Source organism: Charadrius vociferus, unplaced genomic scaffold, assembly GCF_000708025.1.
Source record: "Charadrius vociferus isolate BGI_N301 unplaced genomic scaffold, ASM70802v2 scaffold187, whole genome shotgun sequence".
NCBI classification, from domain to species: Eukaryota; Metazoa; Chordata; class Aves; order Charadriiformes; family Charadriidae; genus Charadrius; species Charadrius vociferus.
The window spans coordinates 2,153,292-2,177,103 of record NW_009649180.1 but is presented as its reverse complement, the minus strand read 5'-3'; the positions used below and the strand labels follow the sequence as shown (position 1 = coordinate 2,177,103).

Below are 23,812 nucleotides of genomic sequence, written 5' to 3'. Positions count from 1 at the left end.
TTGTAGCCCATCTCTGAGCATGCATTATTTGAGAGGTGGGTGGACCCACGTATGAGTATTCTAAAGGGTAGTGCTGGTGGGAAGTGGACCCGTTATTTAGAGTATACCATGGAAACCATAAGTTTCAGGATTCCATATTAACTCTACTTGCAGATGAGTTTCTTCCATACTTCAAAGAAGAACTTTGTGTCCCAGGACTGAGTGGTTCATATACATATATTTCAGATAGAACAAGCTAAAATCGAGATCAAAGGTTTTAATATGTTAATATCATCTTCAGCTGTGCTGTCGGGACAATTTTTAAGCTGGCTTGGAAGTGACAACATAAGTTATCCCAAAGTTATCTTTTCATTTATGGTAAAGATATTAACTATTTTAGGGAGCGGTCTTCCTTGTAACAAGCTTTATTCAAAGCATACCTATTCATTTTGCACTTCTTCCATTGGAGTTGTTTTTGTAGGAAGTTAAATGTCAGTTATCTCTTCTTAACCAACCTTCACCTCTACTATTCTTCAATACGAGTTTGCCTTTCTTGTTCTTTGGAACCTGGAAGTGCACTGTACAGAATACTGCAACGTAAATTAACAGCAGTTGGTTACTTTGGAGGGCATTTGAACAGTTCTAGAGTGAGGGAAGAATATGTAATAGGTTAACGAGGAATGTTAGCATACCGGGAAGATGCTTAATTCAAGAGTAGATTATACAAACATTCTTTCTTGTGGCTGTTTTTCAAGGTAACAATTTTTAGAGTAGTAACTCATGTAATGAAACACAAAGCAAACCCCCTATTTTTTCTATTTCAAAATCTGTACATTCAATGATACAGTAATGATTTTAAGTGTTAGGTGGATGGGGAGTATTGGATAATTAGAGAATATGGCCATCCACAGTTATTCCCCTTTAACGCTTATTTTTCAGGGTAAAAGCCAACTGAGAGTTTAAAGGAAACCAGACTGTTCTGTAAACTTGCCGTTTCCTTCAGTTTTCTTTGTAACAATTTTCCAAAGACAGAGTCCTGGACTAGATATATTACTGTTCTCATCCATTATGGCTGGTCCTGTGGTCTTTGAACAAAGATATTTCTTTCAAGAAAAGATTATCCAGATAAATAGAACTCTCTCATTTTACAATTTATACAACATGTGTAAAATTTTCTAATGATTTTTTTTTAATTAGAATTGAATGGATTTCAGTGCTACTGTTTTTTTTTTTCATTTGTTAATAAGACCTCTTGCAATAAATCCTTGTTCAGGATAATGAATAAGAAAAAATATACTTCATGTAGATTAAATTCCCAAGAGTAGATTTGAAATACATCCAATTCATCCTGCAAACTGTTTGAAATGTAACTAATTTTGTCTATACTAATCTCTCTAAACCATGTTACTAATTTATATCGAGAGCGTAACAAGTTATGATGCTTACCTTTTCGTAACGTTTCCTTAACTACTTTTTTGTTTTCCTTGTATATTTCTTGCATTCCATTTTTCTGGAATCAAACACATCGAACCCAGCAACAGCCTGGGGTGAAAATTTGGTGTAACCATGCAATGTTTTCCTATTTTAATTCCACATTTTACAATCACTTCCATGGATCTAATGTTGCCTGCCTCAGCTATGTGGAAAGTATGGCAAGGTCTTCAGTAGTAGTTATTGCTGAGCATAGTCACTGTTCTGTTTCAACAGAGCCAGCTTCTGTGCTCTGAACTACCTGAGCTGCCATCTTTTTGTAATAAACTACCCCTCAAAAACACTTGCCGTGTTCCTGCTCCCAGTAATCTCACTGCAAATACGAAATGCCTCCCTAATATTACAGTGGCTAGAGACATCAGGCATGCAGCGTTCAGGCCTGCATCAGTATCGGTGGTCCTTGGATGGCTGTAAATGGAAGATTGACAATATTGTAGAGGGGAGATCCCCAGCTCACCAGTGAGATACACAGACCTTACTGCTTGCCCTTGAAGGCCTGTAGGATATTAAGCCTTACATATGAGTTTACCATTTATCAATAAGCTATTATGAGATAACCTTAGAGGGTTTCTAAAAAATTTTCCCCTGAGCCTCATACAACTTCCTGACTTTACAGACAAAGGCATATGAAAAAATGTATCAATAAAGATTTTAAATTCGCTAAAATAGCGTTCCTGTGAAACATGTAATTTACAGAATACGTGATGGGTTGGCACGTTAAGATGATTTTGTGGATCCCTTTCTAAGGCAACTTGCATGACTAGCTTGCGAATTGACCGTTTGAGTAATGTGTCCATCCCAAGACAGCTTTCCTAAGAAACCACCACATGTTCTTTTTTCTTGCCTACCTCCTACCTTTATTATTACAGCAGTGGCCTTTACAAAAGGTGTTTGGAGTACTATGCACTGTACAAGACAGAGTAAGAGGCATGTCCTGTCCTGAGAAATTTACATTTTAAACAGAGATAACAAACAAAAGACTTGAGAAATAATGACCAGAGAGAGGTGAAATGTCATAACAATGATCATGCACTTGCTCAGTGCCATTACCAAAAATACAGCGAAATTTTTTGCCCTGTAATCTCATATATCAATTTTTAAAAGAAATGCAGTCAATGGTAAAGAAAAAAGTAATGATGGCTTTTGCTGTCTATATATATAAGTCCCTTCACTATGGATTTTTTTAGTAATTCTTTTGCTTGTTTTTTTTATTTCAGTCTTAAATATCATACAGAATTAAGGCAGCTCATGATCAGTTAAAATTTTAAATATTTAGGAAAGCAGTATTTAAGATTAACAGTTCTTCATTTACTGACTATTACTTGGAACCAAAAAAATCTTGTATTTTTGTAAGCATAGTAAGCTACACTGTTTTTCTTTAAACTTTAGGATATGAATTATATTCCTATAATGACAGCTGCAGGGTGGAATGTTTTAACACACTGGAGTGAGATATATCTTGGACACATTCTTGGTATCTTAAGTTCAACATGCTCCATATGGTGCCACTGAGCCAGTGATTTTGAAGAAAACAGTCAAAGACTGCTGAAACAGCGTAAAATACAAATTAGTCTTTGCTATATAAGTAAAAAAATTCACTGTCAATCTTTTCAGCTTTCTGCATGAATACTTCCAGCAACTTTTAATAGTAGTCCCCATGTTTTAAAACAACTGTTGAATTCTAGCAGAAGAGAGTAGAAGATTGTGGGCTAAGAATGCGTACTCATTATTAACTGTATTATGCCTAAGTCTAATGCAGGAGAGCAAAGGGAAAGGAGATTGGGATTCTCTGTATTGTCACACTAGTCTTGAACATGGCAGCAGGGATTGCGTCTTGCTGGATTTGTGAGAAGTAGGTTGCTCTTTGTTAACTTGGTCCTTTGTCAGCACAAAAGAGCTGTGAAGGAGCTGTGTCTCAGGGATGTGTCTGCTCAGTCCTACTGTTGAGAATAGTAATGATAGGGTACCCTGTAGAAAAGCTATCTAATAACCATTGTTATGATTTGAAAATTTTAGTGTTTGTGGTACTGGATTAGCTGGGAATTATGTTTTCAGGACTTTAGACTTTTTCCATGTGTGCTTTCGTTCACAGTGTTGTGACAGGTAGGAGTTAAAGTCTGAGTAACTTGCTTGTCTATCTTTTGTCTATCTTTTATCTTAATGTGATTGGATTTTTTTCAATATAAACTTAACCCTGAGTTTCCTGAGTTTATATTCATGCTTATGGATTTCGGAATTCTTACGGCATACTTGCAGTTCTTAATACTGAAGTTATTGGTTCATACCCTGATTTTAACTCTATATTGACCTGATGTAAATTTTAGTCCTGTATTATTATTATTGTTGTTGTTGTTATTGTTATTATTAATATTAATAAGGCTTTTTTAAAGCGTCATACATGGACTCCAAACAACAAATCCAAGGATTACATGGTCATGCAAAAGTTCTGTCTCTTTCAAGTAGTATCAGCCTTAAACCATTTTGTATTGATATTGACTCTTAAGAACAGATCTACAAATATAACAAAGCATAAGAAAACCAGCCACAGTGCACCAACCTGTTAACCTATATTTGTGTCCCTTTTCTATCAGCAGAGCAGCGTAATGAGAGTGTTACTGATGAATCAGATCCTTAAGGTGGTGATTTGCAGAGTTATATTAATGTGTAGGTGCACATTACAGCCTGAGTTGATCCAGGAATTTACTGCCAGAGGAAGAGGGAGATCTTACTCCCAGTTCTCCCCCTTTTCAGACTTTTAGCTTCTGTCTCAGGTTCCCTCTGCGCAGTGGGGCTAAGGCAGCAGATACATGGGGGATATTTTCAAGAAAAGGCCCAAGGAGTTGTGGCCACATCATTTTCAAACAGGGATGTAATTTGAGACAGTCAATCTAAAAGTTAGAAGCCAAAACACATACCTGAGCTGCTTCTTCACTGCTGAATTGTTACAGTCTGTAAAATCATTAGACAAAGACTGACAGGTCACTAGCATTTTAGTAATCCCATATTAGAGCTGCCTGCACTGCTGTAGTCCCTCTAGGTGTAATTAGATAAAACAATCATCAATAGTTTAAGTGTCCATCTTTAAATATAGCCTGAATGTCAAATTTTAAATGATAATTACTTACGACATGTTTGCTAAATCCTTTGGGATACAGCCAATGTTGGTATCTGTGGTAAAGGACCTAGTTGCCAATGGATTAATAAATAAAGTTCTTGTATGCTCTCAGTACATTCCAAGCATGCAAGGTCTGGATACAGTATTTCTCACAGTAAACAGAGGTCAAATCTCTGCTTTAAGTGAAAAACAGAACTTAATATTGGCGTTAGAGACAGGACCAGAACATCAATGATAGATTAAGGTGGATGCTTTCTCCTCATACATAAAATATAATTACCACCTTTTTTTTTCTTGCAACAGCTGGATTCTCTAGTTTAAAAAGATACCTGTTGATGTTCATCCAGTCACTGGACATACACTGGTATATGTTCTATGAAAGATTTATTCAGCTATACCTCCCTCATCAGTGAGAACTCTGTAGGTCTTCGAGTCTCCACGCCATCCTAATCCATTTGATATGATGATATAATGCAGCTGTCACAAAACACTATCTTCTTTCTTTCAGAAACTTATGACTTCCAAGCCATACATGTAATCTAACCCAAGGAAATGATCCCAAGGGATCCACTTGACCTATCAATGCCTTCCTTCATTTTGTGCTGCGGGTAAACTGGTCCCTTTGGTTATCTGCTCAGCAGGATTACAGTCACTGTCTAAATTGGAGGACAACTGTGCTTTCCTTCTCTGAGTATCAGTTCATCATCACTATGTGTGAGAAGCTTGTGTTAAGCTATGTGTTAAGCTTGCACTTAACTGCTCCAAAACAAGTTCATGTATGAAAGACCTAACAATTGTGTTATATTGCTCAGCTGGGACAAAAGGAGGACCTCCTTAAGCCAAACATTCTTTATGATGAAGATCAGAGCATGAAAGGAGACCAGAACCTCTTTCTGCACATTACTGCTGTTTGCTAAAGGAGGGCAGGGTCCAGCCTGTTCTTTTCTGATTCTATATCTCAGCCATTGGTGAGTTATTTGAGGACAGGAGGAGACAAAGAATAAGGGGAAGACTTGAGAAAATCAGATGGAGCGCTCTACCTGAAAACGGCTCCGTGTTTCCTAAAATTCAGGGTCTTGACTTTACTCTTCCTCTGACCCGTATCCCTCAGGACTGTGAACTGCACCAGTGCATGATGACTGCAGCCCAGGCTGCCTCCAATCTTGGTGTCACCAATTAGCTCACTTGTGTTCATGACCAACAGGTCCGGTATTGCATCCCCTCTGGTAGGCCTGTTGCCTGGCTTAAGAAGTTATGCTCCGTGCACTCCAGGAGTCTTCTGGATTGCCTACAGCTTACCATGCTACTTTTCCAGCAGATGTCAGGGTGGTTGAATTCCCCCAGCAGGATGAGAGCCTGCAAGCACGATGTCTCCTGTAGCTGGAGTGAGAAGGCTTCGCCAATAGACTCCCCTTGGTCAGGCAGCCTGTAGTAGACACCAGCCACAAGGTTCCCTTTGTTGCCTTGGTCTCTAATTCTTATGCATAAGCTTTCAACCCGCTTGTGGCTGTTCTTCAGAGACAGCTCTTCACGCTCTATCCAGTTCTTGATGTAAAGGTGTTGTGGATTTAACCCCAGCTGGGAGCTAGGACCACACAGCCGCTTGCGCAGTTCTCTCCCTTCCCCCCTAGAAGGGTAGGGAGAAAAAGAGGGAGGGAACCTTCTGGATTGAGATAAAGACAGTTTCGTAGAACAATAACAGAAAAAGGAAAAAAATAATAATAATGGTGAAAGAATATACAACATAAAGTAATACGACACAAGTCACTCTCACTACCCGGTGAATTGGTTGCCCAGCCCATCCTGAGCAGTGATAGTGGATTCCCATTCCCCCTACAACACCCATTTATATACCAGGCATGACGTCTATGGTATGGAATATTCCACTGGCCATTCCATTGTTCTGTCTATGCTCCTTCTCAGCTGCTTTTGGAAGATGAAAAGTCCTTGAATAGTATAAACATCACCTAGCAACAATAGCCCCTCCTTCCTTGCCTCTCCCTTTTGACCAGCCTGTAGCCATTGATAGCTGCACTTCAGTCATGGGATTGGTGCCACCAAGTTTCAGTGATGGCAACCTTCTTTATGCAGGCCAGAAGCCTGTTCCTACTTTACAACTTACAGGCCAATAAATTACTTCTCCAAAAGTTTCTTTTCTTGATAAATCAGTCTGCTCATGTGTTTGCACTATATTATGTAAGAGGAGCCTTGTCGTCTTATTGAAATAGTAGGACATTGCGAGAGACCAAGTATTTATGGCTAGATTTAACAATTTTAAAGGAAGCAAATTATTGCAGCTCCAGGGCAGCAGTAACTTACGTAGTGACAACTTATACATGTTTTATGTACCTATTTACTTCAATGTTCACTACAAAAGTATAGTTACCATAGCAATGACCATGTCACCAGATTTCTTTGCTAGTTCTGAAATACAAAATACCCATATGCCACCTGAACTGTGATTATTTTCTCCACAAGTACTGAAAGTAGAAGTTGAGAGTGTCACATGCTTCTCTAAACAAATAGTAACACATTGATTTACAGAACATTTTATGGTGCAAGTGGATCTCAGGTCGCTAGCATCCCTAGTATTGTAAATCCTTTGCCACTAAGCTGAAGGAAAAGCTTCACTGGCTTCTATCAGCAGAGACTCCACTAGTATATACTTAACCTTTAGTTTTCTGTGAATATTGGTACTTGCATGCAGTATTCCAGGCAAATAACGTGTGGTATTCAGAAAGATATTTCTCTGATTTTAAGTGTGAACTCATAAACAAAGCCATCTTTTGGCTATTTGCAGCTTGTTAATGTTGTATAAAATAGCACCACAAAAAGTGGTGTTTTTTTCCTTTACCGCTTCTGCTTTAGAAATGGCAAGTTTATGAATAATTTAGGTAGTGACCTTGCATACCTTGGGGTGCAGCTCACTAACACCAATAGAATTGAGAAGCCAAGTACTAGATTTCCCAAATCAGCATTAACCACTGGGGCAGTGGCAGGCTACCTCCATGTGACTTGTGACAGTGGGCGACTAAAAGGTGAAAACTTTCACCACAGATCTAGACGACTTCTTATAGCTGAGTTATGTTTTCTCACACATAGACAGTGTGAGAGAACCTGAATATATGTAACAATTGTGAATACAGATATTTGAAGAAAAGTGGTTTGCGGGACCGCACACTTAACCCACCATTTCACTCATTCTCCTTTAGTAAGGATTTGTCTACACAGGAAAATTAATCTGAACTGAGACAGCGCATTATTTTAAGCACAACAGCTTTAACTGAGATTTGTATTGTGTCCATTTGTGGACAATCTTATGCTGGAACAGGAGTGGTTTGTTCCTGTTTAACTTACTTTGAAAATGTGTTTAACTAAAGAGGAGCGGGGCACATGAATTATTGAACAAACATGTCAACACATGGAGCCAGCCATTAGCAATTCCATGTGAAGATGCAAAAGTAAAATTGATCCACATTCATGTAACGGTTGATCTCTTCCTCCTCGCATCGGGCAGTGTCAGAATTCTTCCCACAAAGGAGGAATCTCACTTTGTAGGGTAGGGGGGCAGACATGATGCTGTTAAGTTTATCTGTATGAGTTGTGGGGAAGAGTTAGGAAATTACTTTAGCTGGGAAGTTTGATCCAACCTCCCAAAGTCCTTGAACTGGAGGTGGAGTCTGAGTTGTTCAGATTCCAGCTTTATGTAGCAATGCCACTGTTTAGACTCTCTAAATCTGAACAGAGGCCTCAAAAGGAAAATGAAGTCTTAAATCAGAAAGAAGGAAACTTTTTTTTCACAGCTTCCATGTTGACTGTAAATTGTGTAAAAGGATCAAAAAAAGCCTCTTCATTGTGTTACTAGTAACCATTAGTAAGTAATTCTAGCTACTACAGTTTTTATTTGGATTCTCTCCGTTCTCTTATATTTCTTTCTCAGAAAAAAAAACCCCACCCAACAGTATTTTTGTGTTTATCTAGGCAGCAAGTGGAATTTGCAAAGAATCCTTTAAGAGCATAGGGGTACTTTTCAGCCAAAGACATTTGACCTGACCCTGGACATGTAACCTGCAAAACTAGATGATTCAATTTGCTGGTGCGAGTGCTGTGCTTCACAAGTACCTTAAGCTGTGTGACTCTGCCTGAATTACCAGCTCAGGTAGTTCTGAGATCTCTGTGATGCTCCACTGCCTGATACAAACACGCTCAAAGACTTACATTGTCTCTGACCTTTGCACAGACTTACAGGTACTAGTCCCTATATAATTTACCAGATAGCTTTCAACAGTGACCTGTGCCTGGTAAGGGTAAACTCCAGCACGTCAGCGGAGTATGACCACCCAGCTTCACGCCGGTGGGCAGGTGTGGTGGGAAACTTTGTCCAGAAAGCCCCCTCTCTCTGCAGCTGACCGGCTGTGTGATAGATTAGGTCACTCTGTCTACGTCTCTCCACTTTTACCACATACTGCTTTCGTAGTCAAGAGTGTGTTTGTTCCAGCTGTGATGTTAAAAAGTGTAACTCCATTCACACCTACAGGAATAAGCTGGCCAGAGCGTTTTTTGTCATTACTGGCAAATACACTCAATGTGGAAGCACACTGGATATGGTTGAAGGTATAATGTACACTCACATTTGTTGGCACTGCAACAGACTTAGGAATAAATCTGCCTTGATTTCTGGATGAAGGCTGTCTTTCTGCTACTAAAATCTGACATCCAATTCTTGGTCTGTAGCTACTCGAGTATTGCGTTTCTTCTCCGTCCTCTCGCTGGTGCAGCCAGCCGGTCTGGGGTGGATTCCACACGTGTGATGCTCACACACATGCTGCTCTGCTGCCAGGAGCAGAGGACCTAATTTTTTGTCACATGAAAAGGAACTTGCTGGTACAGAACATTACTAAATGCTAGAGACTTATTTCATGAAATGGGAACGCCGCAGGGGGAATCTGGCAAGGAAGATGTGTTTATGTAACTGAATTGAGTGTTGCAACTGCCATCACTTAGTTCCCTTGGCTGCAGTGAGCGAGTTGTGAGAGAAAAACAATCCAAACAGGGATCTTCAGACACTGAGGGCAGCTCTAATTACATACAAATAATTAATAAAAATGAAATGCAGTATTATTAGAAAATACAAATACCATTCATTTTCTTTCATGATTACGTGTACCGAGCTCATTGATAGGGACAGGAACACCCAGGCTTTTGCACTTCTATTTGAAGTCCATATTCTTTGGGTGTCTTCAGCACATTCTGATATCCCAGGGAGATTCATGACACAAGAGTAATTGCACATAATGTAAACAAGATCTGCATTAGTTGGCTCTTTTACTCAGAATCCCTTTCCAAGTCCAGATGTGTGATGTGTAAATGTTAGGAGAACAGAGTCCTTATGAAGTAGCTTTATCAAATGCAGCTAGTCTTCCAGCAAAACAGAGAAAATATAAATTAGAGCTCAAGACCTTGGTCAAATCTGGTGCATAAAATTTTATGGTTATATTTAATGTTCCATATGTGCTTTGGACAAGTGCCATGTTTGTAAAGAACTGCTTCAATATTATTTTTAAAAAGTGACACTTTTAGCACAGTATCCTCTGCAAACTGTTCGCTGCTCGCCATGTAAGCCAGCCAGGCTCCAAATAAACTGTTTGTTTTCATGGTCTAAACCTAAGATCAAAATGGCTTTTAGAGCATGGCGATTTTCAAAACATGGCATGGTAGATGTCGTATGTGACTTTTCGCAGTATAATTCAGAAGGGTTGATTAACTTGACTGCAAGAGGAGAGTATGATATAAAAATCTGACAAGAGACAAGGAATTAAGAAGATGTATACAATGTCTGCTAGTGCTGAAAATCTGTTCTAGCTTGGTTTTTATAGCATAATGAGATTTCACTATATTGTGTGAGCACTACATTCCTCCTAGCTCTTTTAGGCAAAACAAACCTCAAACCAAGGAGATTCTACAAATTTATGCCACTTTTCAGAGGTCCTAGCTTATTTTTTTTCTTCATTTCCCTAAATCCCTAAATAGCTATCTTTTTAAAAAGCTTCCAATGCAGCATCTGGTGTGCTGTTATTGCCACTACTTTTGGTCTGAAAGCATAGCACTACTGTTTTAGAATGTTCCCATTCATTTGTTGTCTGGTATTTGGCCAAAAAAATTTATTACTAATATAAGAGAAAGAAGTAAATTTTCAAGAGCCCAAATCAGAATGCAATCTGAACAAAAGAACAACACTGCTTTGACCCTACAGCTCTTTTCAAATTTTGCATAAAATGGAAGAGACGCAGCGTCTTGGAAGAAATTACAGGAATTCTTTGTGTTGGAAAGTGTGAGGCAAACTAAATAGATTGAAATAACTTCTGTTATATTTAAACATGAATATAATGCTACAGGCAGAGAAAAAAAAAGATTATTTACACTTCTGAGCACTCGGGAGGTGTGAGAAATCTGTAGTGAAGGGCTTGAGCAAGTACTTAGCTAAAAATAACCTGTCCAAAACTGAATTACTACTACTATTACTACGACTACTAATTTCAGCTTCAGAATAATTTGCAGTCTTACGTTTGTCATGTAATAAAATAAGAAATATATCAGGTGCAATTTCAGGTTCGTTTGCAATATCCTAACATATACTAAGCATACAGTAATGGTTAACAAATATATAAATGTCTATTAAAATATAATGTCAGTAGGTTATCTCAATAATTAAAAATAGTTTTGAGACAAATTCTAAAATAAATGCAGCATTTTAAAGATGCAGAAGTAGAGGTTAAAGTGCTAACTGTTCTGAAGTATATCTGAGGATTAAAAAATGTTCTTTGAGTCTAGGATTGTGTGGAGAATGTGCATATGCTGGAATCAGAGATGGTAAGGTTTTTGTATGCTTACGTACAAAATTTCTAAAACGTTATTGCTTGAAAATTATGATGCATTTTTATGATCCTTTAGAATATACAACCGGTGCCACTAGGAGAGTGTCCTTGCTTGGCAGAGGTTTGGAGAACTTACCTTGTAAAAAGGGCACAGCTGAAACTCTAAAGTTTTCTTTTATTCAAATGTAAACCAAGTCTTTCATTTCTCTTCTGTGTGGACTGAGCCCAAATTTTACTTTTCAGCTTCTCTCTGAAAGTTATCTGTGTGAATTTATGAACTGAAGAAAAATAGTACATAGCAAATCGTACAACAACCTCAGTCATTACACTGTAGGAAAAATACATTTGCGCTTTAATATCTTATAGCTAGTAAATGTATCAAATCATATTTTTAAGAGAGACTAGATAATAATTCGTTGCAACTATATTAGCAAGGTAGAATTACTTCATAGTAACAAAGATACATTGGTATTATTTAACATGAATGGTGATGTAACCAGTATATCTCAAACTATAGCTGGAGGTCTTCATAACCTTCAAGTGCTCAGAAAACTTGAAAGCGCTACTAAGTTGTGGTATTTTAGTGGCTGTGATTCATTGCAGACAGGTTCTTTTTTCCCCTAGTTAGAGGTCTAGTGAATAAAAATGCTTATGAAAACCGTTGATTTAACCAGGAACAGTTTGGAGAATGGGTGAATGTAGAAGAAGACTGAAATACAGAAGGTCTCGGAGAAGGAGATCACCTTTGTTTCGTCCCAAGCTATATATGCATTTGGGAGAGTTGTGTGTGTGTATATATATGTGTACATAAAGTTGATTTAACAGGGAAGGCAAATGCCTGACAGACAAAACCAGTATGGATTTAGTTTCTTATCAGTGTTACTGCTACAAATCCAGTGCATCTTAGAGCAAACGATCACACTGAAAGAAAGGGGTTTGCATACAGTTATCCATGTAATAATACATTGCTAAACTGTTCACTTTTAACAAATAAGTTTTTGTCATAATTACACTGCTATGTATTAGGTGAAAGATTACTGATATTCGATGCAGAAATGTCATTTTCCATAATTAAATTGTTTAATTTTGAGCTTTTTTCTGTAGGAATTCATACATATTCATACATCATATTATATTCTTTTTTGCATCTTACTCTTTATAATTTTGGTTTTGTTTTTTTTAATGAGAGTATGGTGTTTTAAAAGTAAAAAGGAGTGCTGAGAAAGCTTATAGTTTGTTTTCTGTCATAGAAATTCTGAACCCCACTTGAAAAAATTTCACTTTTTTTTTTTTCTTTTACTATGCTCTTTTAAAGCATGGTAAAAAAGTGAATCAGTAGGATAGTCATGGTTTTTTAACTTAATTTTTACCTAATTTTTAAAGGAAAAAGCAATTACAATGAAATGAGAATTATTTGAATGCATGAAGTAATTGGTTATAGATAATCTGAATGTCTGCTGCCGAGTATATTATAACCCACATGAAATAGGTAGAAGTTGTTCAGTGGTTATCTTTGGTGTGCTGTACTGATGCTAGCAGTCCTTTGGCCAGCAGAAACTGGATGGAAGGGTTTTTCCTAGTTTGAGAGATACTGCTTATTTGTCAGAGCAGCTTGTTCTGATTCATTTGTAGTCCCTGACTGTCCTCATTTGCTCCATGGCTGTGGTTAGTTGCTTGATTTCTTTAGCTATTTCTTTTCCATCCTAACAATCATCTGTCTTTTCTGCATCTATCAATAAGTATTTGACAAAGTCTTTCCCTGTCTGCCTAGCATGGATTATATCCCGTGCTTGGAGTTAGTAGCTGCTATCTTAACGCAAAGTATGATATCAAATTTTGAAGTCCCTGACAGGCTGGAGAAATGGGCCAACAGGAGTTCAACCAATGGAAATGGCAGGCCCTGTACCTGGGGAGGAACGTTGGTCCCAGGACAGGATGGGTGGAAATGAACTTTGCAAAAAAGGACCTCAAAATCCTGGTGGGCAAAAAATGATTTTGAGCCTGCATTGTACCCTCACAGCAAAGAAGGCCAACAGCATCCTGGGCTGCATTAGGAAGAGCATTGCCAGCAGGTGGAGCGTGGTGATCCTTTCATTCGACTCAGAAGTGGTGAGAGGCATCTGGAGTGCTGGGTCTGGTTCTGGGCTCCCCAGCACAAGACATGGGCTTACTGGATTGATACCAGCAAAGGGCCATAGAGATGATTGAGGGTTTGGAGCATCTGTCGTATGAGGAGTGGAGACTGAGTGCCTCAAGAAGAAGAGGCTCAGGGTGATCTTATCAATGCATATAAATACCTCATGAAAGCTAGTAAATAAGATGGAGCCAGGCTCTTCACAGCCATGTCCAGTGACAGGACAGGGGCAACAGGCATAAATTCAACTACAGGAAATTCCCACTTAAGCATAAGAAAAATGTAAACTGCCCTCACAGTAAACCACCCTTCACTGTGAGGGTGGTCGAATGCTAGGACAGGTTTCCCAGAGAGACTGTGGAGTCTCCATCCTTGGAGATATTCAAATCCAGATGGTCCTAGGCAACCTGCTCTAGCTGACCCTGCTTGACGAGCTGGGTTGGACTAGATGATCTTCAGAAGCCCATTCCAACCTCAACCACTCTGTGATTTTGTAATATCTCTTTTAAAAATGTGGGAATTTGTGATCCCTCTAATTTCATTACTTGACATTTCTTTCGGTCTCTGCTCTGTCTTAGCCCATCTCAGGTTCAGGTTGGCTTATCTTAGAAAAGGAACAAAAATACCCAAAAAACACTCATCCTCAAACACTTACTGGTCAGAAGCAGGTAAATTCTAATGTTTATAGATTAAAAAAAAAAAAAATGGTGCAAGAAATTATCAATTTGTCTAAGATGACAAACAGTGTCTTAGTCAGATCTGGAATTAGAGCTCATGTTCTTCAGTCAGGACGGTGACCTACTGGTGGTCAGACTGAAATTTTGTTTTTCCATACAATGACCATGTTGTGAGAAAGTGCCACTAGTACAGACCGAGAACTAGGTTTTTCCTTGCATAGAGTAGCTGCAGTAGCTAAAACTGAAAATACAAGAAAAAAATGTATCTTGAATATTCATATATTGAACACAGATAAATGTACCATTGAATTAGCATTAAGTAGCACAACAAACTCCAGTAAGAATCTTTAAGTCAACTGGGTTCAAACTTAATTGGACAGGTAAAATGTGTAGTATTAAGATCAGTTAAAAAGTTAGTGTCATTGCTGGAGGTTGCAGTGAGCAATTTTATTTTCTTGCTGAAGTTAACAAGCAGTGCAAGCCTAGCACATGGAGAGTTACACGATGATTGCTCTTTACAGGGTTCCCGATACCATAGCCTTAGATATAATTCTAAATGACTGTGCATGACATCATTCCAAACAAAGTATATAAAACAACTCAATTTCACTCCTAAAAATGTGTTAACCTTTTAGCTGGACTAGAGACAGGTCCTGCTGGATCCCAGCACTTTTAGCACAGTATCTGATTATTCTCTTCATCTGAAATTGCTGGATGAGAATATCTTGTTAGTGATTTGAGGCTAGTCTGAGTGGTTGCAATCATAGAAAGCCTTGTTGAAAATGTTGCAATTCTTTATTTCTGTTTGTCATCCTTCAGCCAGAAAGTTAACACAAAGAGCACCCAATAAGCAGTATTAAAGACACTGCACATCTTTTATTTTTTATATGCGTATAAAACTCTTATCTTCTACTTATTACATTAATTTTAAGATTTTTTTTTTCATTTTTATTACATTCTCCTGACTCAGTGATGATTAAGGAAAGGGTCTTTTTTTTCTTCTCTCTCTTTTCTGATCGTGGTGCATCTATTCTTAAGATAGAGGCAGACACATTTGTATAGAGAGGTGGTGTAAGGAAGTATAGTTCATTAATTTGATACTTGTAATATGTGAGGAGAGACACGCACAGAGTCATAGGTAGTTCAGTCCTTTAGGTAAGGATGTAAGGTAGAGATATAAGTAATAGCGTTTTATCCATCATAAAATTTCAAAATGGCTCAGAGGCATGTCACTGCTGCAGCTGTTGCAGACCCTGTAATGGCATTAAGCTCTGACTCAGGGTGATTTTTTCTGTAGAAGATTCTAGCAGGAACTATAGTTCTGGTAATAACCTGAATAGGAGAATAAATAACTTGAATATTAATGAGTTGTACGTAATACAGACGCTCGAGGGCGAACGCAAACAGGACAGGAAATACGTTTCTTTCTCAATTCCTTTCACACTGGGCTTTTTCAGACAAAACCCTCTGGTACACTGCCAGAACCCCCTCTGAACATTACAACTTTAACCCCATATGGTATTTATACTTGTTCTGATTATTCACTTGAACTGATTATTATTATTTTACATTTTCACCTATTGAGTGAAGGTAGTGTAGATACATTTACCAGTATCTTTACTGGAGCAAGCTGAAATAATATTTTAGGATATGATATGAACTCTTGCTATCCTTTATGAAGAAAAGCAATTTTGGGGTCTGGCGCTGCTCATGGGAGAAGTAGAGAGGGGAAAAAACCACCTGGGTGTTCCTTTATGATAATCTGCCCGTCCAATTGATGCCAGCTGTGCTTTCTTCAGTAATAAGCAGCGAGGGGTAGATACTTGCTCAGATACTGCTGATTCTCAGTGTTGATTCTCAAGCTGTGTGCGGGTCTGTCCATTCTGTGACCAGCTTTTATTGATCTTCTCTGAAATGTGAGCAGGTGTACGCTACTGACCAAATCAAAGATTAGTCTTCTGTGCTTGTCAAACAGAAATAATTTGGACGCATTATATCTGTGTAGCACATCCCCAGGTATAGCTCAGGTTTTATCAGCTGTAGCAGAATTTCACCAGATAGACGTTTGTTTCAGAAAATATGCTGGGTGGTTCTTTTGACTCCTGTTTCTTAGTCTCTCATATGACCTGTATTAAAGCAACTGTCTCTGGGGGAAATAAAAAAAGTTAAAAAAGGATAAAATCGCATTCATCTCTTGAGCCCTCAATGCCTTTATAATGGCCATTTTTTAATAAAGGCATATGAGCTTGTATTGCTTCTACAGAGTGCAATGTAGTAATAGTTGACCTCAAAGTAACACCTGTCTAAATCAGACTACAATGATATAAAAGTCTGGATAGGACAGCGTACAGTGTTTTGAGTAACTGCTGATGACTATTTAGTGCTGAATTGAAGAGAAACGTATGTATTTTACCACTAACCACAATAAATGTCCAGTTGACCCTAAAGGTTAGTGATCCAGCTGGAACTATGTCCTATAGACTCTCCGTCCATTCATTTTAAATAGCAGAACGATAGTGGCCATTCGTTGAAATCATGCTTTCAAGAGATCATCAGATAGTCTTCAGCAGTAGCTACCTCTGATTCCTTAGGTAGGTCATGGTTATCATTACCACAGCTTTGACATCACCCCTATGTGCATAGCAGGAAAGCAGTCTTAGTTCTTGCATGCTGTTAATTCAGCATGTTAAGAAGCGTGGATCTGTTTTTATTTATGTGTGTATATATGCATCTATTATTTTCTCGCTTAAAATTGGGATGAGCAATAAAATCAGTTACAACTTAGTTTGGCTTTGTGTAGCATACACATGAAAGAGTGGTATAAAGACAGATCATATTTCTGCACATTTATGGACTGCATTAAATACCTGGATTTGATACAAGAACACCCCACCAACTCTGTTGTGAAGTTAGTGGGTGTATGTATGACATCTTTGTTATAATTCAAAGGCAGCAACTGAAAATCCACTGTCCTGTCTGTGCCTTAAGCCACATTTCCAGGGTCACATTTAGCGTAAAATTGCCTGGAGCTGGAAGAGTGGAAAACACAGCAGGGCAGGGCTCACTGGCCCCCCTTCTTAAAAACTAGCTTAGCTCCTGCACTGTGACAAGTGTTTTATGAAGGAAATACCAAAAGGAGAGCACATGGTAATCTTGACAGTAGTATTCTTCATGACTTACCTTCTGACAAAAAAAAAAAAAGGGGAGGGAAATTTTAACAAAAGATGCCTTTTAAGGACCTGTATTCAGAATTACTGGGCACAACAGATATTGCTGAAATCAGAGGTTCTCAGTACCTATGGACTATATAAAAGTAAGTGTATAGCTCTGAAAGCAGAGAATTTTATAAGAAAGCTCTTTGTTAAGGACAAGGAAAGATGACAGAAGGGACAGGGAGATAGGAAGGACAAATGTGCCTACCTAAGGAAAGCTGAAGTACAAGTGTTTGTAATCATATTATAATAAATCAGGAGACTTTCATGTCTCTCTAGTGCAGTGAGACAATTAATACATGAAATTTCATTTGTTTTCTTTCTCTTTATTGTTTTAGAAAGCTTTACAAGTATACCCTCCTTTAGGAAGTCATGAATAAACACATCTATTTCAGACATACAATCTTTAGCACCTATCTCTAGGAAAGAAAGATTGTCAATATAATACAACTTTGATTATTTGAGTCAGTCTTCTACAGAATGAGGTTGTAGATATCGGTGCGCATCACTTGCATGAAACTTTTCCCTATGTATCCATTTGCTTAATTTACTTTGTTGTCGCCCTTTTCATTTAGATAACGGGGAGAAAATTTCTGCAACTAACACTTTGTTGCAGCAAACAAGGCAAGCTGTAGAAAAGCAAGAGAAGGATACAAACAACACAGAGTTATACCAGGTTTAGAGATGAACTCATGAGAGGGATCGATAGTACTAAATGATGTAAATGATTATACTGAAGAAAAAGGGAATTATCTGAGTCAGATAATCGTACCCTTTAATGTGTTCAAAGAAACAATGAAAATGGATGAAAACTAACAATTCATGCTTCTTAGAAGACAGTCATACAACGGCAGTAGTAGATTTTAGCAGTTAAAAAAGTCTTGTAAGGTATAGTGGTGAAAGTACTATAGAAGTTATAATCAAACATGGTTGGTACCAGTAGGAATGGTTCCATGGAATGCAAACACTAAGTGGATGGTCCTCATAGTCATTTACTGTTTCTTATTGAGGGCGTCCACTCAAGTTTGCTTTTTTATTTGTTTTTGTCGTTACGCACTCTGACATACTGCAAAGATGTTCCTCTGCAGTCACACATGCGCTCTGTGCGTGTGCGGGTTTAAGATTACATTGATTCATGGGCCGGGCTGAACCCGCTAAGCCACAGGTTTGTTATGCGGAGGAAGAGGATGATATTCTGAAAATGTTGTTTTGGGCTTATTTTGGGTAAGTCAGGAAGTTTTCAGTTATTGCAATAGGAACTCCCTCCAAACCTGCCAGTAATCCCCCAATTAAAAAAAGTTTATCAAATCCAATCCACCACCACCACCACCACCCACCCCCCCAAGGAAAAACAGAGAATTAGAGAGCGCTGCACTGTAATATGTGAGTTTGGGTTATTCTCTAAGATGGTTCCTCTACCAAGAAGGATGGCAGGGGAGGGATTAGCTTCAGTGTCCCCTGCATTTGCTTTCTTGTGTAATTACGGGAAATGCATTCAGTGTGCAAGGGTATCATTGCTGTCCTGCTGTTTTATCATTTCTTTATGAGATAATGTTGATTTCACCAATGAAATGCAAATTTAGTTTACAGTGCTCCTTTTCTCTGTATAAAGGTTAAAATGCATATTGTAGATAATACTGTTGGTGGTGCTTTTGAAACAGTCTTTGTCAGCTAATTTCAGCAATACATGGTTTTAAATGCTGTTCAATGCAACTGCATGAGTTTTATGTTGGCCCACATGAATTAAATTTAACCCAACATGCATGTTGTTATGATTTTGGCTATAATTTGATCAAGTCATCGTAAAGCCTTGGTACAAAAAAAAAAAATTTGGATGTGTCAAGAATATTTAACATACAGTGTGCCTTCTGTGTGTTATGGCAAACCGAACGTACAATTATTGAAGTTGAGCCATCTTAACTCTATAATCGTAAAATTCTTCTAACTCAGGGGGCTAGCGAATACTCCTAGGAATGCAGATGCTAATGAATTCTGTGTTTGGAGGGTATGTTTCTGTTTACTTATAAACAAATAGTTTGTATTGCTGGTGATAAAAGGGCTTAGAATTTTAACAAGTCCTGTTACAATTAGCCCCAGTGTAGATTATAGACAGCTCCATTTACTAAATGCTGGGACGCCAGCAGCAATAAAATACATGCAAGAATGGAAATAGTTTTCAGCTAGCAAGCAAGTTCTAACATACCAGCAAGGCCAGTGCTAACGGAAGTTGTCTATTTTTATTGTTATCTCTTTAATTTATCTCTCTTTCCTGTGTAAACTGCTCACTATTGTGCGGAGAGAGGGTGTGTGTTAACTTTGGTGACATTGTGTTACTCCCATTAAGTGACGCTGTACACAGTTTTTTTCAGCCTGGCTACTTAGGATTTTTTTTTCCCCAAACCGCACGAGCTAAATAATGTTTCCTAACTAATAACAGATGGCATTTCTGCTTTAGGTGGTATGGCAACAAATTTGCTGTTGCGGTTAGTAAAAAGATTATGTAGAAAAAGGAGTGTGATTTTTTGATATATTTAGTATAAAAGAGTAAATAGGTGAGACGAAATGAGATGTTCTGTTGTAGACAATAATGGAAAATAGTTCCAAAAATGCTGAGTTGGAGTAATGAACGAATAATGTCTAAAGTTTATCAAAACTGAAAGAACTCCTGATGTGAAATGAAGCCTCCTAAGAAAATTCTCTTCTGTCGCTGTTTTGCTTTGCTGTTGTCGCCTGTCACGCATGAATGAAAATGCTGCATTCTCTGGGGAGCGGTAAAGCTTCTGTGTAGGTTGTTTATTTCCTTAATCCCTCCTTCTTCGTGATTTCCAATGTCAGATATAAAATGGAAAGCCTGTAAATATAGTGATTATCATACTGATTATCACCTGCATCAGGGAACGCCCTGGCTGGCCGCTGTAACCCTAGCAGTCTCCACATGTTACAGCCACTTAGATTTTAACCTGACTACTTTATTAGAGCCGTGGAGCGCAGTATGAGGTGCCCTAGGGCTGCACAGATGGGGTCTGCTTGTTTCCTGTTCTCACTGTTATTGTGAATAGATACTAAAAGGTTCTCATCGCTTTTATCTGCTTAATTTACTTTGAACTGTCCCTGGCATTCAGGGCCCGCCTCACATTTCTCACCATTTTGCAAACACCAAACTGTAGTCTCCAAATGTGCGTTTTGAGCTTTATTATCTTTTTTTTACTGGAAGGACCTTAATTCTTAAAGGGATGTAATTCTGCGAGGGGCTGATTTCTTAGGGGGCTGTAGGCACAGTCCTTACCGAAAGAAGCTGCTTGGGAGTTATTCAGAGGTTCGGTTGATAGGAGAGAAGAAAATTAAGATTGCTGTTGTTCTTTGGCGCCTTCAGACACCCTTAGATTAGAGGTCAACTGCAGGAAAATGTATGATTGTATGCTAGCTACCATTATTCATGGAGCGGGGCAGCAGACCAGGCTAAAAGATGACGCTCTAACAGGAAAATCCGAAGATGAGATACTTTCTAACAAATGTGCAATCATTTATCCTTTCTTGTGGAAGGGCCAGGTCTTTCAAACCACATGTGCTATGCATGGGTGCCCCAGTACAGAAAATTAAGATGAATTCTCTCAAAGTCTCCCACATAAGGAAACACTACTTAACTGGAATAGTTTTTATTTCACAGATGTAAGAATGTACTGGTGTCCAGTTTCCTGGCCAGACAATAGTTTAACACAGATGTTAATGTCCTGCTGCATTGGGACATTAAAAAATCCCCTTAGGACAGATCAGTGTGACTTCCGATTTCAGTTGTGGGACCAAAAACCTGAGGCTAAAGAAGTAATTTGGCTATAGTACATAATTTTTAGTCCGTTTTCTTATTCTCTGCCCTCTTATCGCTCCGTTATTTCTCTCATTTTTGGTTTTTTTCTGTGTCCCATTCCCATTTGAGGCTTTCTTGATTGTGTTGCGGTTCATTGTAAGTGCATCACTTTAGAGTAGAAGCTTGCAGGCTCCTTTTTTCATACGAGCATAGGCTTTGTTAATCACATGCTGGTTTAGGAAAACACTGCATGATATCTCTGAACCCTACACTCCTTCTTGACAGCCAGGCTAGCAAATGTCATTGACTGTGTGATGTACAAGAAGGAATTCAATTGTAAGTAAATTGTCAAAGTGGCTAACCTTGCCCGCACCCAATTGTCAGGACCATGATTCAGTTTTTCTGTCAACATCAGCTAAGGCTAACCCGGTCAGCCTTATGTTTCTGCAGTGAAGCAGCCTGAGGAGTTGTGCTTTTCAGCTTATCACATTTTATTAACCTCAACTTACTGTTGTTATAATCAATTGTACCCACTTCAAATTCTTATATTGCCCCCAAACTGGCAGATCGTCTAGGTCCACAAGTAGGTATTTTCTGCAGCGCTAAAAGCTGTCCTAGGGACACTGGACTTAAATGGTTTGGTATGGTAGTTATTTTTGTTTAGTTGGATCAGCTCACCAGTTTGGCTCAAGACTTATCCCTCTATTAATATCACTTGGCAAAGATAATCTGGAAGAATGCAAGTTAAGCCATAAAGACTTCGAGGGGTTTCTGCAATATTTGCGATGTTAAGGTAGAAAGGGAGTAAGGGAAAAACATCGCGGTTGTTTTCCATCTCCTTGCTTTTATTTCAAAACAGATTTTAATTGCTGCCATTAATATAAATAAGAAATGAGGACATTCTGATACCCTGATGTTTCCTCTGTTCTTTCAGGAAAAGAACATAGTTAAATTGCCTAAAGCAGTGATTAAGATATCAGAGTATTTGAAAATGCTCATCCGATTCCACCACAAGGGTTTCAGCACGTTTTGTGATGCTTTTTTTTTTTTTTTAATGCGCTGTAGATGACAAATGCTTTTTTTAAATGGCTTGGTAACCTGTGTGCCATGAAGTGCCAAACATAAGCAGAGGTATGATACAGTTTCAATTAAAAATATGTCTGAAGGATGTTTGTCTGGATTTGAAGTAGCGGTTTCCTCGTCAAAGTCCTATCTCCAGAAGTAACTTTCCTCGCCTGGAAAAAACATATTGTACCTTCTTTATTTGAACTTGTGAAGTGTGTTGACATTGTACTGTTGTTGGGCTGGAGGGAAGGAGGGGAAGCTTTTGGTGCGACTATCAGAATTGAACAACTGTATGTGGGTATATTGAGATAATCGTGTAAAAGGAAAGCTGGCTGAATGAGTTTCAAAATGTGTTATTTCTTCATTATCTAGCACTTTATAATTAACTGTTCTTTTTTTATTTTTTCAGGAAGCTGCCACTTTTGCTAGAGAGCAAGGCTTTGAGGTGAGTTAACCCACAATTGCACACTAAACAGATCCTAAAGGTTTTTTTTCTTGCTGATAATGAAGTTCTTTTGGACAATGATTGATGTGCTATTATACTCTCCAAGCCTCGCAGCGGTTGCCATGGAAACTTGGCAGTCGTCATGGTTTCTTTGTTCTGCCAGCTCAGTGTTATGACGCACTCTGCTAGGTCTGCACCCAACATCGCCTACAGATGTTATTTATTGAATTTTGAAAAGCCTCTTGGGAAGCCGAGAGGTTGGGCACGGTTTCAAGCTGCCTCTGCAGATATGGGACCTGTCAGTTTGTTCAGTTAAAAAGCTACCTCATTAGCTGCATTACACTCCAGAAGGATTCTCGGCTAAAGCAGTGGTGAAGCAAGACTAAATAGTGAGATATAACACCGCTTAAATAACTTAAACCCTGCCATATGCGGATTATCATTATGCAAATGAATTTTAGAAAGGTTGTATATAAAATTGTTAGGTACTGATTAACGTAAACCGTGCTTCTACAAACAGCTTAGTTTAGAAGGGGTAGTGTGGAATTTGTGTTTCAAAACACATTCGAGTTGGTGTTTTCCATCTGTGCTCTAAAAATGTATGATCCTCTACTTTCTTGAAGTAAACACTGTTGATTTTACAGTGATTTTCAGAGCTTTTGATTCCATCTTCCTGAGGTATTTATTTGAATAGTATCTCCCATTGGCTAAATTCAGATAACTTAATCTGGAGAGCTATCAGCTATTGGTCTCTAACGCTGAATTCAAATAGGCAGGTTTTAAATACTATAATTAATGTGACAACGGTTGTGCTCGTTTTGCAGATAGTAAGCGATCTTACTGAAATCTAAATTGCAGAACTGAACACACATAAATCCTTGTACATGTTTTTTTCACTGCAATAAGACCCACCTTAATTGATTTGTTTGCAGTGTAAAAGAATAGATAGGAGTTTGACTGCTCAACACCCATTTTGCATAAATAATAGAAGCCGCGCAATTCAAACTGCATCGC

General features: G+C 38.4%; 1 protein-coding gene across 1 annotated transcript in view; it reads left to right on the top strand.

The window, feature by feature from the left end:
• The window catches only part of ADK (adenosine kinase), a gene marked incomplete at its 5' end in the record, with an annotated part of 215,792 nt that overhangs the window by 144,825 nt on the left and 47,155 nt on the right, over positions 1 to 23,812 (top strand). Inside the window, one exon of the mRNA XM_009888664.1 lies at positions 22,763 to 22,798. Within this exon, the coding sequence (XP_009886966.1) occupies positions 22,763 to 22,798 (36 nt within the window). The remainder of the gene's footprint in view (positions 1 to 22,762; positions 22,799 to 23,812) is intronic.